Source organism: Salmo salar, chromosome ssa10 (assembly GCF_905237065.1).
Source record: "Salmo salar chromosome ssa10, Ssal_v3.1, whole genome shotgun sequence".
Taxonomy (NCBI): domain Eukaryota; kingdom Metazoa; phylum Chordata; class Actinopteri; order Salmoniformes; family Salmonidae; genus Salmo; species Salmo salar.
Window position 1 is genome coordinate 67,436,548 of NC_059451.1, and position 14,088 is coordinate 67,450,635.

General features: G+C 41.9%; 1 protein-coding gene across 1 annotated transcript in view; it reads right to left on the reverse strand.

Annotated features, from left to right (window-relative positions):
* Positions 1-3,411: 3,411 nt before the first annotated feature.
* Positions 3,412-14,088, reverse strand: part of LOC106560730 (forkhead box protein P2) — a 59,652-nt gene continuing 48,975 nt past the window's right edge. Inside the window, exon 13 of the mRNA XM_045688718.1 lies at positions 3,412-3,654. Coding sequence (XP_045544674.1) covers positions 3,412-3,654 — 243 coding nt within the window. The remainder of the gene's footprint in view (positions 3,655-14,088) is intronic.

Below are 14,088 nucleotides of genomic sequence, written 5' to 3' on the forward strand. Positions count from 1 at the left end.
CTCACCAGCCATGGGGCAGCAGGTAGCCTAGTGGTTAGAGCGATGGACTAGTAACCCAAAGGTTGCAAGATCAAATCCCCGAGCTGACAAGGTAAAATCTGTCGTTCTGCCCCTGGAAAAAGGCAGTTAACCCACTGTTCCTAGGCCGTCATTGAAAATAAGAATTTGTTCTTAACTGACTTGCTTTTTTAAATAAAGGTAAAATAAAAAAATAAAAAAACATGTCACCCATTGAGCATGTTTGGGATGCTCTGGATTGAAGTGTACGACAGTGTGTTCCAGTTTCCAGCAATATCGAGCAACTTCGCACAGCCATTGAAGAGGTGTGGGACAACATTCCACAAGCCACAATCAACAGCCTGATCAACTCCATGCAAAGGAGATGGTGAGGCAAATGTGGGTCACTCCAGATACTGACGGATTTTCTGATCCATGCCCCTACCTCTTTTTTTATCTGTATTCCCAGTCATGTGAAATCCATAGATTAGGGCCTAATTAATTAATTTAAATTGACTGATTTCCTTTAGAACTGTACCTCAGTTATATCCTTGAAATTGTTACATGTTGCGTTTTTATATTTTTGTTCAGTGTAGAACAATGCCCTAAATAAATGGTGCGCTGTTTGAGGATAATATTTGACAGTGTTCACAGCTCTGAATGAAATCCCTGGTCTGACATCACATTACGATCACAAGATTAAAGAGAAGTAGCTAGTAATTTGGAGTTGTAATCATGATGCAGATGAATTCATTCTGCAAGTAAATGCTCTGTTGGGCAGAATAAATGATTGATTACAGACTCATACATTGTGGCACAGTGACATGCCTACTCCTGCTCCCTCCCTTCGGCGCTCAACGTCGCCCATCTACTAATCACTGTGTGGTTCTACGTTGGTGGAGGGCCCTTTGAGTGTCTTCCAGCCCATCAATCAGTCCTCCTGTACCATGTTCTGGGATGTAGATGTGGACATCCACCAGGCTCTGGAGAGGGAACCTGCCACCTGCCCTCCAGAGCGTATCTACATCCCGAGAAATCGGCTATTGACCTGGGCCCACACATCCTTCGTTGCTGGACACCTTGGTATCACCCGCACCATCCAATCCCTCTCCAATAAATACTGGTGGCCCGCTTTCGCGCAGGACGTTGCCCACTATGTCAACTCATGTTCAGTATGTACTCAATCCAAATCTCCCCGGCACACTCCAGCAGGGAAACTACTTCCCCTTCCCATGCGTCGGCGGCCTTAGTCACATCTGTACATAGACTTTGTAACGGATCTCCTCCTTTCTGATAGTTTTACAACTATTCTGGTTGCTGTTGATATATTCTCTAAATCCTGGCATTCTATCCCTCTCTCTGGTCTACTTACCGCTCCCCAGGTCGCTGAGGCACTATTCCAGCAGATCACCTGGCACTATGGCCAGATCACCTGGCACTACGTCGCGGGTCTGGAAATCCTTTATGGAAAAGCAGGGGGCCACGGTCAGCCTCACATCTGGGTACCGGCCTCAGTCTAACGGGAAGGTGGAGAGGACCAACCAGGAGCTGGGGAGGTTCCTAAGTAGTCACTGCCAGGACCGGCAGGGGGAGTGGACCCGATTCCTTTCCTGTGCGGAATATGCCCAGAACTCACTTCGTCACTCCTTCACTGAATTGACTCCCTTCCAGTGCTTCCTGGGATATCAGTCAGCCCTGGCTCCGTGGACTCCGAGCCAGCGCGCTGTCTACCGTCAGAAGTATCAGGTGGACCGCAGTGAGGCTCAGTGTTCCATCCTGGCTCTCCACCAGAAACCTCCCGCTCTGCCTGCCCTACCGGAAGCTAAGCCCCCAGGTTTGTGGGGCCCTTCAAGATCCTTTGGAGGTTCAATGAGGTCATATATAATTTAGAACTCCCCACCAACTACCGGATCTCACCGTCCTTTCATGTTTCCCACCTCAGGCCGGTGGTTCCTGGTCCCTTGGCTGATGCCGACCCCCGTGACACCCCTCCGTCTCCCCTGGAAATCGAGGGGATCCGCCTATGCTGTTAAGTCCCTCCTGGACTCCCGACATCATGGGGGATGACTCCAGTACCTGGTGGACTGGGAGGGGTACGGTCCGGAGGAGCGCTTTTGGGTGCCAGTGGTCGGACATCCTGGACTTTAACATTATCCGGGATTTCCATCTCCGCCTTCCGGACCATTTCTCACCGTCGGGACCATCCAACCGCTCATCGGGTATTGGGTAATGTCACGCCTACTCCCTCCATCCGGCGCTCGACATCGCCGGTCTACTAACTACCGTTCCTGGTAACCCACATTGCACACACCTGGCAACCATCATTGCACACACCTGCTCCCCATCGTTAAGCACAACTGGCCCCCAGTTTCCTCAGTCATCAGGCAGTATTGGTTTTAATTACATTCAGTATGCATCTCCTGTTTTGTAACAACTTCAGGTTTATTTTTTTATTAAAACCTTCTGCATCTGCTGCCAGACTGCCTGCGTATACACACACAGTCCCTGTGCCACAATGAAGATGCCAGATACACACTAATAATTTCAAACAATAATTCTTACATAACTATGAAAAAGTCTGTTGTAGGCAAGGTCTTGTTTACCACTGTGTTCATGTTGTTGTTTTTATAGAGTTATGTACTAACTAGTCTGTTAAGTACTAAATCAAAACTGTAGCCTCATACATGAGCCCTTTTCATGTTCATAAGCATCATTACCATAACTGTGTGCGTGCGTGTGTTTAAAGCAGTGACGAGCTGAACTCCCTCTCCCAGGGGGAATCTATTATCTTATCATTTCATTTATTCACTTGAGTAAACAGTATAAAATGACTTAATTTGCATAATCCCGCTCTCTACCCGCTCCTTGTAGGGATAAAACAGCAATACACTATCAATACAGTGGATTGGCCAAAAACTGACGCACTATTATGATAATTACAGAGGTTAATATATGCAATTTCATGTGTACTTAGTTTAAATTTTGTAGCAATTATTCCATGACAGCGCCAGTGGCTCATTACCAGTGCACTTTTATTTTTTTATTCTCCCTGTGGACTGTAATCAAGCACTGAGTTTATGTAAACACAATCACACTCCGGTACATCTCTTTTATGTTCTGGATGGCATATATATTGTTAATACAATATCATATTAATTGGGAATAATGCAGTTGTTAACCCCAGCTGACAATTATGCATGTTGGTGGATTTCAAAGGATTCTATTGTAGTTTTGTATGATTATATTGCAATTTTGTATGAACACAGAATATGACCTGTTCTACATTGGATTCTACTTTGGATTATATTGTAGATTTATATGCACTCAATCTGGCCTGATCTACTTTGGCTCTCCTACTGGATGTACTGTATGTCACTAAATCAAAGCATTTTCTCTCTCCCTCCCATTCTCTCTCTACCTCGCTGCTGCCTGCCCCTGGTACTGGCCTGTCTGTCCTGCCAGTGCTCTACACTGATCCTGGGCCTGTTGGAGGCCTGCTCCTCCTGCTTCCACACCTTCTGCTCCTCCTGCTTCTGCTGCTGTTCCCGCTGCTGTGCCGCCCTCCAGGAGGCACCCGTGTGAGGACCTACACTGCCACACCCACTGCCACCAGATCCTGTTCGAGTCCTGCTGCGAGCCCACCGAGTGTCTGGAGATCTGTTAGAATGGTTGTGAGCTCTGCCACAAGAGTTAGTTAGTAGTGAACCTCAATTTCCGGCTTTCTCACGTGACATACCAATTCACTATGACTTCCCTTAATTTCAAGAGGACAGATCAACAAAAACTTAAATGGTCAGAATCTATCATCAGTGACACTGGTCAACGTGTGGGTAGTGGTCTGAGATTTAACTCTACAGCTAAAGCGAACGTGCAGTCAATGTATTAAACTATGAGTAATTGCTGTAGGTAATTGAGTCAGAGGACAAATTAACAAATAAAATGGTCTATATGTCCGCATCACAGAGACATTGGTCATTACAGTGACACAGACCTACTGGTGGGGTACATGAAAGGGCTTCCCAATATCTACAACTTTTGAGTGAGTTTATGCTCTCATTAATGTTCTCTGCCATTTGTTAAGGTCACTTGATATAGTCTACATCACCAAAAGTTTGTGGACACCCCTTCAAATTAGTGGATTTGGCTATTTCAGCCATACCCATTGCTGACAGGTGTATAAAATCGTGCACACAGCCATACAATCGCCATAGATAAACATTGGCAGTAGAATGGCCTTACAGATCTCAGTGACTTTCAAGGTGGCACCATCATACGATGCCACCTTTTACAACAAGTCAGTTTATCACATTTCTTACCTGCTAGAGCTGCCCCAGTCAACTGTAAGTGCTGTTATTGTGAAGTGGAAATGTCTAGGAGTGGCAATGGCTCAGCCGCGAAGTCGTAGGCCACACAAGCTCACAGAACGGGACCGCCGAGTGCTGAAGTAAGTAGCGTGTAAAAATCGTCTGTCCTCGGTTGCAACCCTCACTACCGAGTTCCAAACTGCCTCTGGAAGCAACGTCAGCACAATAACTGTTCGTCGGGAGCTTCATGAAATGGCTGTTCATGGCCGAGCAGCCACACACAAGCCTAAGATCACCATGCACAATGTCAAGCGTCGGCTGGAGTGGTGTAAAGCTCGCCACCGTTGGACTCTGGATAAGTGGAAACGCGTTCTCTGGAGTGATGAATCACGCTTCACCATCTGGCAATTCGACGGACAAATCTGGATTTGGCGGATGCCAGGCAACCTGCCCGAATTGACAATGCCCCCGTGCACAAAGTGAGGTCCATACAGAAATGGTTTGTCGAGATTGGAATGCCAACTGCGAGCCAGGCCTAATCGCCCAACATCAGTGCCCGACCTCACTAATTCTCGTGTCTGAATGGAAGGAAGTCCCCCCAGCGATGTTCCAACATCAAGTGGAAAGCATTCCCAGAAGAGTGGAGGCTGTTATAGCAGCAAAGGGGGGACCAATTCCATATTAATGCCCGTGATTTTAGAATGAGATATTTGATGCGCAGGCGTCCACATACTTTTGGTCATGTAGTGTATATGTCAATATTTGTATTCACTATGGGTAAAATGGAGGATAAATACTATCAATCAAACATACAGTGTGACTTTGTGGAAAGTTAATGTGAATAATGTTATTTACCACGAACATCAGCCACTGGAATGTTCTAACTGTTGTGGGATCACCTGAACATCAAGAAATATGCATCTTGTAATGCAGATTAAATAATGTTGGGGCAAATTAGCAATTAAAATATTGTAATGATTCTGACCCCAATGTACCCCAGTAGAAAGAAAGGGCTCCCTTCACTGTGGTTCAGTCTGGGTTCTCTCCAAATACGATACCTGCTTTGACTCCTACCTTCACAATCCTTAACAGCTATGGGATGGAGCAATGTCGAACGTGTCAGCTCAGTTTTTAATTCCTTTTCATGTGTCAGATAAAGCACTTAAAACATGAAAGGACGCCTTGCAGCAACGCAAAAGGCTGACAAGAAGCAGCAATAAATGTAATATTTATCCTGTGTGTGATTTTGGGGAGATAAATTCCTAAACATCGAGGTCTTTTGAAAATGCGAAAGCTTGAAGATCGATGTCGGCTCCTTTGAGCTCTTTGCAAATGATGACAGCCAAGAGGCAGGTGTAAATAGCCAAAAATACAACAAAGCCCAACCAAAAGACAACACTGTCAACCTGTCCCAGGCTAGCTGAAAGAGGCTCATTTAAAGGCACCTTAGAGCAAAAATATTGAATCAAAGCATCCCTTTTACCCACAACACATCTTAATTATGCTTTTTGCCAATGACAAATAACAGTGATGACATTTAATTTAGAGCTTGGTGACCATATACAAGAAAATAAACACTCATGTTTGTTTCACTTGTCCCCCTCAATTTGCCTCACCCATGGTCCAATGGATTATGGTACCACTTTGGCCTAATGCATAGGTCTCATATGCCCAACTTGCACACAACCCTTTTGGTCATTAAAGCCCCATTTATACCTGGTTCTAACATGCGTCTGTTGTCCTGATCTTATCCACATTCTGATTGTGCCCACATTTGTCGACAGGTGTAGACAATCAAGCATATAGCAAGCATATAGCATTTCGCTACACCTGCAATAACATCTGCTAAACGTGTATGTGACAAATACAATTTTATTTGAGTAATTATGGACAATGACACCTCTACAATTCCTCCAGAATCAAGACCATGTCTTCATTAGAAACCAAGTACCTACTGGCACTGGTCGGATGCCTCAGTCCAATCGAAGTACTGAACAAAAACATATAAAGCAACATGCAACAATTTCTAAGATTTTACCGAGTTACAGTTCATATAAGGAAATCAGTCAATCGAAATAAATAAATTAGGCCCTAATCTATGAATTTCACATGACTGGGAATACAGATATGCATCTGTTGGTCACAGAAAAAAATGCGTTTGCCTAATGCAGCACGACACATCTTCGCATAAAGTTGATCAGACTGTTGATTGTGGCCTGTGGAATGTTGTCCCACTCTTTAAAGGCTGTTTGAAGTTGCTGGATATTGGTGGGAACTAGAACACGCTGTCCTACACGTTGATCCAGAGCATCCCAAACATGCTCAATGACATGTCTGGTGAGTATGTACGCCATGGAAGAACTGGGACTTTTTCAGCTTCCAGGAGTTTTATACAGATCCTTGCAACTTGGGGCTGTGCATTATCATGCTAAACATGAGGTGATGGCGGCAGATGAATGGCACGACAATGTGCTTCAGGATCTCGTCACGGTATCGCTGTACATTCAAATTGCCATCGATAAAATGCAAACGTGTTTGTTATCCGTAGCTTATGCCTGCCCATACCATAACCCCACCGCCGCCATGGGGTACTCTGTTCACAACGTTGACATCAGCAAACCCCTCACCAACACAACTCCATACACGTGGGCTGCAGTTGTGAGACTAGTCGGATGAACTACTAAATTCTTCAAAATGACATTGGAGGCATTCCTGCAGTCAGCATGTAAATTGCACACTCCCTCAAAATCTTTGGCATTGTGTTGTGCGACAAAACTGCACATTTTAGTGGCCTGTTATTGTCCCCAGCACAAGGTGCACCTGTGTAATGATCATGCTGTTTAATCAGCTACTTGATATGCCACACCTGTCAGGTGGATGGATTATCTTGGCAAAGAAGAAATGCTCACTAACAGGGATGTAAACAATTTTGTGCACAACATTTTTGAGAATTAAGCTTTTTGTGCGTACGGAAAATATGTGGGATCTTTTATTTCAAGTCATGAAACATGGGACCAAAACATGTTGCGTTTACATTCTTGTTCAGTGTAGATCACACATATAGAAAATAAAGATATTAATGAAGAGATATTGTCCCGAATGAGAGAGAAATGGTTCCCAAATTCAATTCCAGTGCAAAATCGAATATTTAAAAGACATTGTACAGAAAGGCCAAGTAACATACTGAACATGCCCCCCCCCCACCCCCCATTCACATGCCCCCCCCCATTCACATTGACGGGCTGTAGTGGAGCTGGTCGAGAGTTTCAAGTTCCTTGGTGTCCACATCATTAACAAACTATCATGGTCCAAACACACCAAGACAGTTGTGAAGAGGGCACAACAACACCATTTCCCACTCAGGAGCCTGAAAAGATTTGGCATGGGTCTCCAGATCCTCAAAAAGTTCTACAGCTGCATCATTGAAACCAATACCTGGAAATAGTAGTCCAGCAATGATCAACAACCAATTTGATAGAGCTTGAAGAACATTGAAAATAATAATGGGCAAATGTTGCAAAATCCAGGTGTGGAAAGCTCTTTATCCAGAAAGACTCACAGCTGTAATCGCTGCCAAAGGTGCTTCTACAAAGTATTCACCCAGGGATGTGAATACTTATGTAAATGAGATATTTCTGTAATTCATTTTCAATAAAATTGCTAAAAAATTAAAACATGTTTTCACTTTGTCATTATGGGGCATTGTGTGTAGATGGGTGAGAGAGAAATATTTCATCCATTTTGAATTCAGGCTGTAACACAACAACATGTGGAATAAGTCAAGGTGTATGAATACTTTCTGAAGGCAAATTGTTACTCATTGTGTATTATTACTTTTATTATTAGGTGTTTATTTTTCTATTTCTCTATTTTCTTTCTCTTAATTGATGGGAAGGGCTCGTATGTAAGCATTTCACTGTTCGTCCACACCTGTTTACAAAGCATGTGACAAAGAAACATTTCATTTGAACTGATGCGTAAAGTCCACAGCTTTCTGTAAGCATGATTGAGGCCACTGTCCAATATGATGATGTACAATGAAATGGGCACTTTAGGCTACTTTCATATTTACATGTACACTTTATTCCTTTATAAAGCTATGGTATTTGCTTTACATGCGTGCACCTTTTGAGCTTTTTATCCATTGCCGCTTTTATACATTTTCATAATTTAACCACTCGTCTTGCTATAGGTTATCATATTAGAGATTCTTTGAAATACAAACTTTTGGTATGCCTTTTCTTAAGACATGCCTAAACACAACCAATGTATCAAAAAAATATATATAAAAAAAATATATATATATAACATGAAGGCGAGTAATGCATAAAAAGGTACCCATAGTCTTATAGGAGGAGGTTATTCACTAGTCTTTTGAGAAGACTAGAGCGAGGGCATAACAGTAAAATGGAAAGCCCCGCTGACATTTATGAGAAGTGTCTACATTGTTGAAGAACCACTGGGCTAGTCTTACGAGAAGGTTGGAGTGAGGGAAGAAGAGGCCCCACTGACAATTGTTTGTAGGTCTTAAGAGAAGTTTGGATATTAAGCTGATTTGAAATTAGGATAATAATCAGATTGAAATTCAGCTATTAAGTACTGAGTGAATGAGAGCTGTAGGGGGACTAGCTCCGATGTGAAAGAGGTCTGAATAAATACCCCAACCAGTTCTGTATGAGCTGAGTTTCCAGTCCTGTGTGAGCTGAGTTTTGCGATCTATACCGTTATCTACGGTTCTGTTATCTAGGGGTTCCGTCCACCACCGGCTATCGTAGTCTGGGACTACTAGCACGTGGTGTTATTGAGCACAGGGTTCTGGTGGGAAGCTTCGATAGACCACCAAGTGCTAACAGTCAGTATCTGGTTAATGTGTGAAATGCTTCATAATGTATGTGATATCAATAGAGAGGTGTACTTTAAAAAAAGATATTGACTGGCTTTCATCAGGCTGGCCACTGAAGAAAAAGCTTCGAACTGTAACTAGAGCCTGCAACCTGGTTCAGGTTATCAATCAACCTGCCAGGGTAGTTACAAACAGTACAGGAATGAAATCATCAACATGTATTGATCATATCTTTGCTAATGCTGCAGACATTTTTTGAAAGCAGTATCCAAATCCATTGGATGTAGTGATCACAGCCATTTCAAGGAAAACCAAAGTTCCAAAGGTTGGGCCTCATATTGTGTATAAGAGGTCATAAAATAATTTTTGTCATGATTCCTATGTTGTTGAGGTGAAGAATATTTTTTGCTCCGTGGAGTGTAATGATGAGCAACCAGATGCTACACTTGACACATTTATGAAATTGCTTATCCCAGTTACTAATAAGCATGCATCCATTAAGAAAATGACTGTATGGTTGAGAGGGATGAGGCAAAAGAGATGGTAAATAGGTCTGGCTGTACAACCGATTGGCAAACATACTGAAAATTTAGCAGCTAATGGCAGCAGCTAATGGGGATCCATAATAAATACAAATACAAATATGTATAGAAAGTAGCATCAACAAAATACATATAGTACATAGGATGTAACTATAGAAAGGTCTACATGGTCTGAACTACTGATAATAGCACAAGTATTATTGTAGGCATTTAGAATTGTTGAAGATGCACATGGGGTGGTGTGGATGTAAATACCTAAGTCCATTACCACCCATCAGATCTACAGATAGAGGATAACATAATGTCTCAGGATCTCATTTGAGGGTAACATGTCTCAGAGCAGTGGTCACCAACCGGTCGATCACGATCGACTTGTCGATCTTCAAGTCATTTCTAGTCGATCGCCTAACATTTATGTAAAAAATCCAACGATAAAGCCTTCTGTTCCTTTTTTTTTTATTCGTATTTTTTATTAGTCTACCACTGTTGGTGGTAGGTGCAGCCAATTCGGCCGCCCTGTGCGCCGGGTAGGCAAACTGTTGCCATTTCATGTGCCTTCCCGGTGGGCCTGGAGAGGAAATCAAGTGCACTATGCTACAGCAGGCCAATTAGACTGCTCAGATGACCGAGTCTGCAGTAGCGTAGCAGGCATAAAAGAAAGTTACGGCAAAATTGATACTGTGAGATTTCAAAACGTTTAAAACCATGACTAGAGAGAGACTGTCAACGAATACAGCAAAGAGCTGCTGTTTTTATGAGTGAGTTCATGTTTAAGTTCTTACTCAGCACTGTCAACACTTAGTATTCAATGCTTTTATAAGCCATAAAATGCCCGTTCTTCCTATTTCCACTCAGCGCTACAACAAGCAGTGCAGCAGTAATGAATGAGTAGGAAAGTGTATCTATAGGCTTGCGTTGTTATTATTAGCGGCTTGGGTCTTTTTTAATATCAAGGAATATTTCACTTTCTCTGTACATAGGAGTAGCAACATGAATTTGTGCGTGAGGCAGAAATAATGCGGTGCGACTTGAGTTTCACCATCAGCTGGAAGACGGTGTCCCTTTTTGGTCATGTCAGTGGAGGAAAGGGAGAGCGGAGGGATGTTGAGAGACGGACCCTCAGTCTGCTGCTCTCTCCCTCCTCTGAGACTGACCATCAGATGAAGGCACCATCAGCCCAGTAAAATAAAAAGCAAATTATTTAAATGTATGCTCACTCAGCTGTGCCTCACAAGTAATACAACAATGGATCTATTACCGGTGTGATCATATAAACTACCTCAATTTTTTTTATATATATTTTTTTAATTCCCGAACAACAATGCATTGGAAGGTAAATTCAAGCAAAGCCAGTATGCGGTGATAATGTATTGGGCCTATAGCTTACTGCACAAACCTCATTGCTACAGTACTGTTTTTAATTGGTTAATGTTGCACAGGCTTACATTTTTTAAGTCATGTTAATAAAAAATAAGAGCGGTAGATCTTGGCATGCATTTTGACTCAGAAAGGGATCTTGACTCAGAAAAGGTTGGTGACCACTGTCTGAGGATAACACGTCTCCATAGTAACGAGGATAACATGTCTCATTAGAGGATAACATCATAACATGTCTCATTAGAGGATAACATCATAACATGTCTCATTAGTAACGAGGATAACATCTCTCAGAGGGTCAAATGTCTCGTTAGAGATAAGGATGACATGTCTCATCAGTGGAGTTTGATGGTATAACGTTATCATGTATGTGGACATGAGAAAGTACTATTCCCGAATATGCTGTTACTGGAGATAAAGTAACATATGTCTGTAGGTATTTATATGAGGTGTCTAATACCTTGTTTATTACCATGTGTAGACAAAATAAATCTCGATTAGATAGTGATCGGATCATCTTGATCGATGACGACAACCACATATTAATGCAAGGCTATAGATAAGTATAAATGATTGATATAGGAATGAAAAGATGGAAAAATAAAGGCGAAAGATACAATACCAGTCAAAGGTTTGAACACACCTACTCATTCAAGGGTTTTTCTTTATTTCTACTATTTTCTACATTGAACAATAATAGTGAAGACATCCAAACTATGAAATAACACACATGGATTCATGTAGGAAGCAAAAAAGTGTTAATCTGTTGAGGACAGACGTTCCACTAGCGGAACCCCGTTCCGCCTGCGGAACCCCTAGCCAACAGCCAATGGCATCGCACGGCGCAAAATACAAAACCAACTAAAAAAAACACAATCAATTTTCTCAAACAATCAACTATTTTACACCATTTGAAAGATAAGACTCTCGTTAATCTAACCACATTGTCCGATTTCAAAAAGGCTTTACAGCGAAAGCAAAAACATTAGATTATGTTAGGAGAGTACATAGACACAAATAATCACACAGCCATTTTCCAAGCAAGCATATGTCACATAAACCAAAACCACAGCTAAATGCAGCACTAACCTTTGATGATCTTCATCAGATGACACTCCTAGGACATTATGTTATACAATACATGCATGTTTTGTTCAATCAAGTTAATATTTATATCAAAAACCAGCTTTATACATTAGCATGTGATGTTCAGAACTAGCATACCCACCAAAAACTTCCGGTGAATTTACTAAATTACTCATGATAAACGTTGACAAAATACATAACAATTATTTTAAGAATTATAGATACAGAACTCCTTTATGCAATCGCTATGTCCGATTTTAAAATAGCTTTTTAGCGAAAGCACATTTTGCAATATTCTGAGTACATAGCTCTGCCATCACGGCTAGCTATTTTGACATCCGCCAACTTCGGGGTCACCTAAACTCAGAATTACTATTAGAAAAATTGGATTACCTTTGCTGTTCTTTGTCAGAATGCACCCCCATGACTTCTACTTCAACAACAAATGTTGTTTTGGTTCCAAATAATCCATAGTTATATCCAAATACCTCTGTTTTGTTCATACGTTCAGGTCACTATCTGAAGGGTAACGCGCGAGCGCATTTCATGACAAAAAATTTCCAAATATTCCATTACCGTACTTAGAAGCATGTCAAACGCTGTTTAAAATAAATTTTTATGCTATTTGTCTCGTAAAATAGCGATAATATTCCAACCGGACAACGTTTTATTCATTCAAAGAGAGAAAGAAAAAAATGGCGAAGTCTCGTGAACGTGCATCTCCAGTGTCACTGTCCCCAGGCAGGCCACTTACAAACTCTGCTGCTGTAATTTGCCCAGAGACAGGAGACGCGTCATTCCGCTTTCTAAATGCTTTAGAGAGCCAATGGAAGCCTTAGAAAGTGTCACGTTACAGCACAGATGCTGTAATGTCGATAGAGATGCAACAGAAGGACAACAAATTGTCAGACAGGGCACTTCCTGCATGGAATCTTCTCAGGTTTTGGCCTGCCATATGAGTTCTGTTATACTCACAGACACCATTAAAACAGTTTTAGAAACGTTAGAGTGTTGTCTATCCAAATATACTAATTATATGCATATTCTCGTTTCTGGGCAAGAGTAGTAACCAGTTTAAATCAGGTACGTTTTTTATCCGGCTGTGAAAATACAGCCCCCTAGCCCCAACAGGTTAACAGGAAGCCAGTGTAGAGAGGCTAGCACTGGAGTAATATGATCACATTTTTTGGTTCTAGTCAAGATTCTAGCAGCTGTGTTTAGCACTAACTGAAGTTTATTTAGTGCTTTATCCGGGTAGCCGGAAAGTAGAGCATTGCAGTAGTCTAATCTGGAAGTGACAAAAGCATGGATACATGTTTCTGCATCATTTTTGGACAGTTGATGTTGAGATGTGTCTGTTACTTGAGCTCTGTGAAGTATTTATTTGGGCTGAAATTTCTGAGGCTGGTAAATCTAATGAACTTATCCTCTGCAGCAGAGGTAAATAACTGGGTCTTCCTTTCCTGTGGCGGTCCTCATGAGACCAAGTTTCATTGCGCTTGATGGTTTCTAAAGACACTGAGGCAGCAGATATTTGTGTCATTCTCAAAATATAATATTTGTGTCATTCTCAAAACTTTTGGCCACGACTGTGCATTACCAGTCAAAAGGTTAACACACCTACTCATTCAAGGGATTTTCTTTATTTTTACTATTTTCTACATTGTAGAATAATAGTGAAGAAACTATGAAATAACACATATAGTAACCAAAAAAGTGTTAAACAATTTTAGATTCTCTCAACCAGATTCATGAGGAATGCTTTTCAGTCTTGAAGCAGTTCCCACATATGCTGAGCACTTGTTGGCTGCTTTTTCTTCACTCTGTTGTTAAACTCATCCCAAACCATCTCAATTGGGTTGAGGTCAGGTGATTGTGGAGGCCAGGTCAGCTGATGCACTCTCCTTGGTCAAATAGCCCTTAAACAGCCTGGAGATGT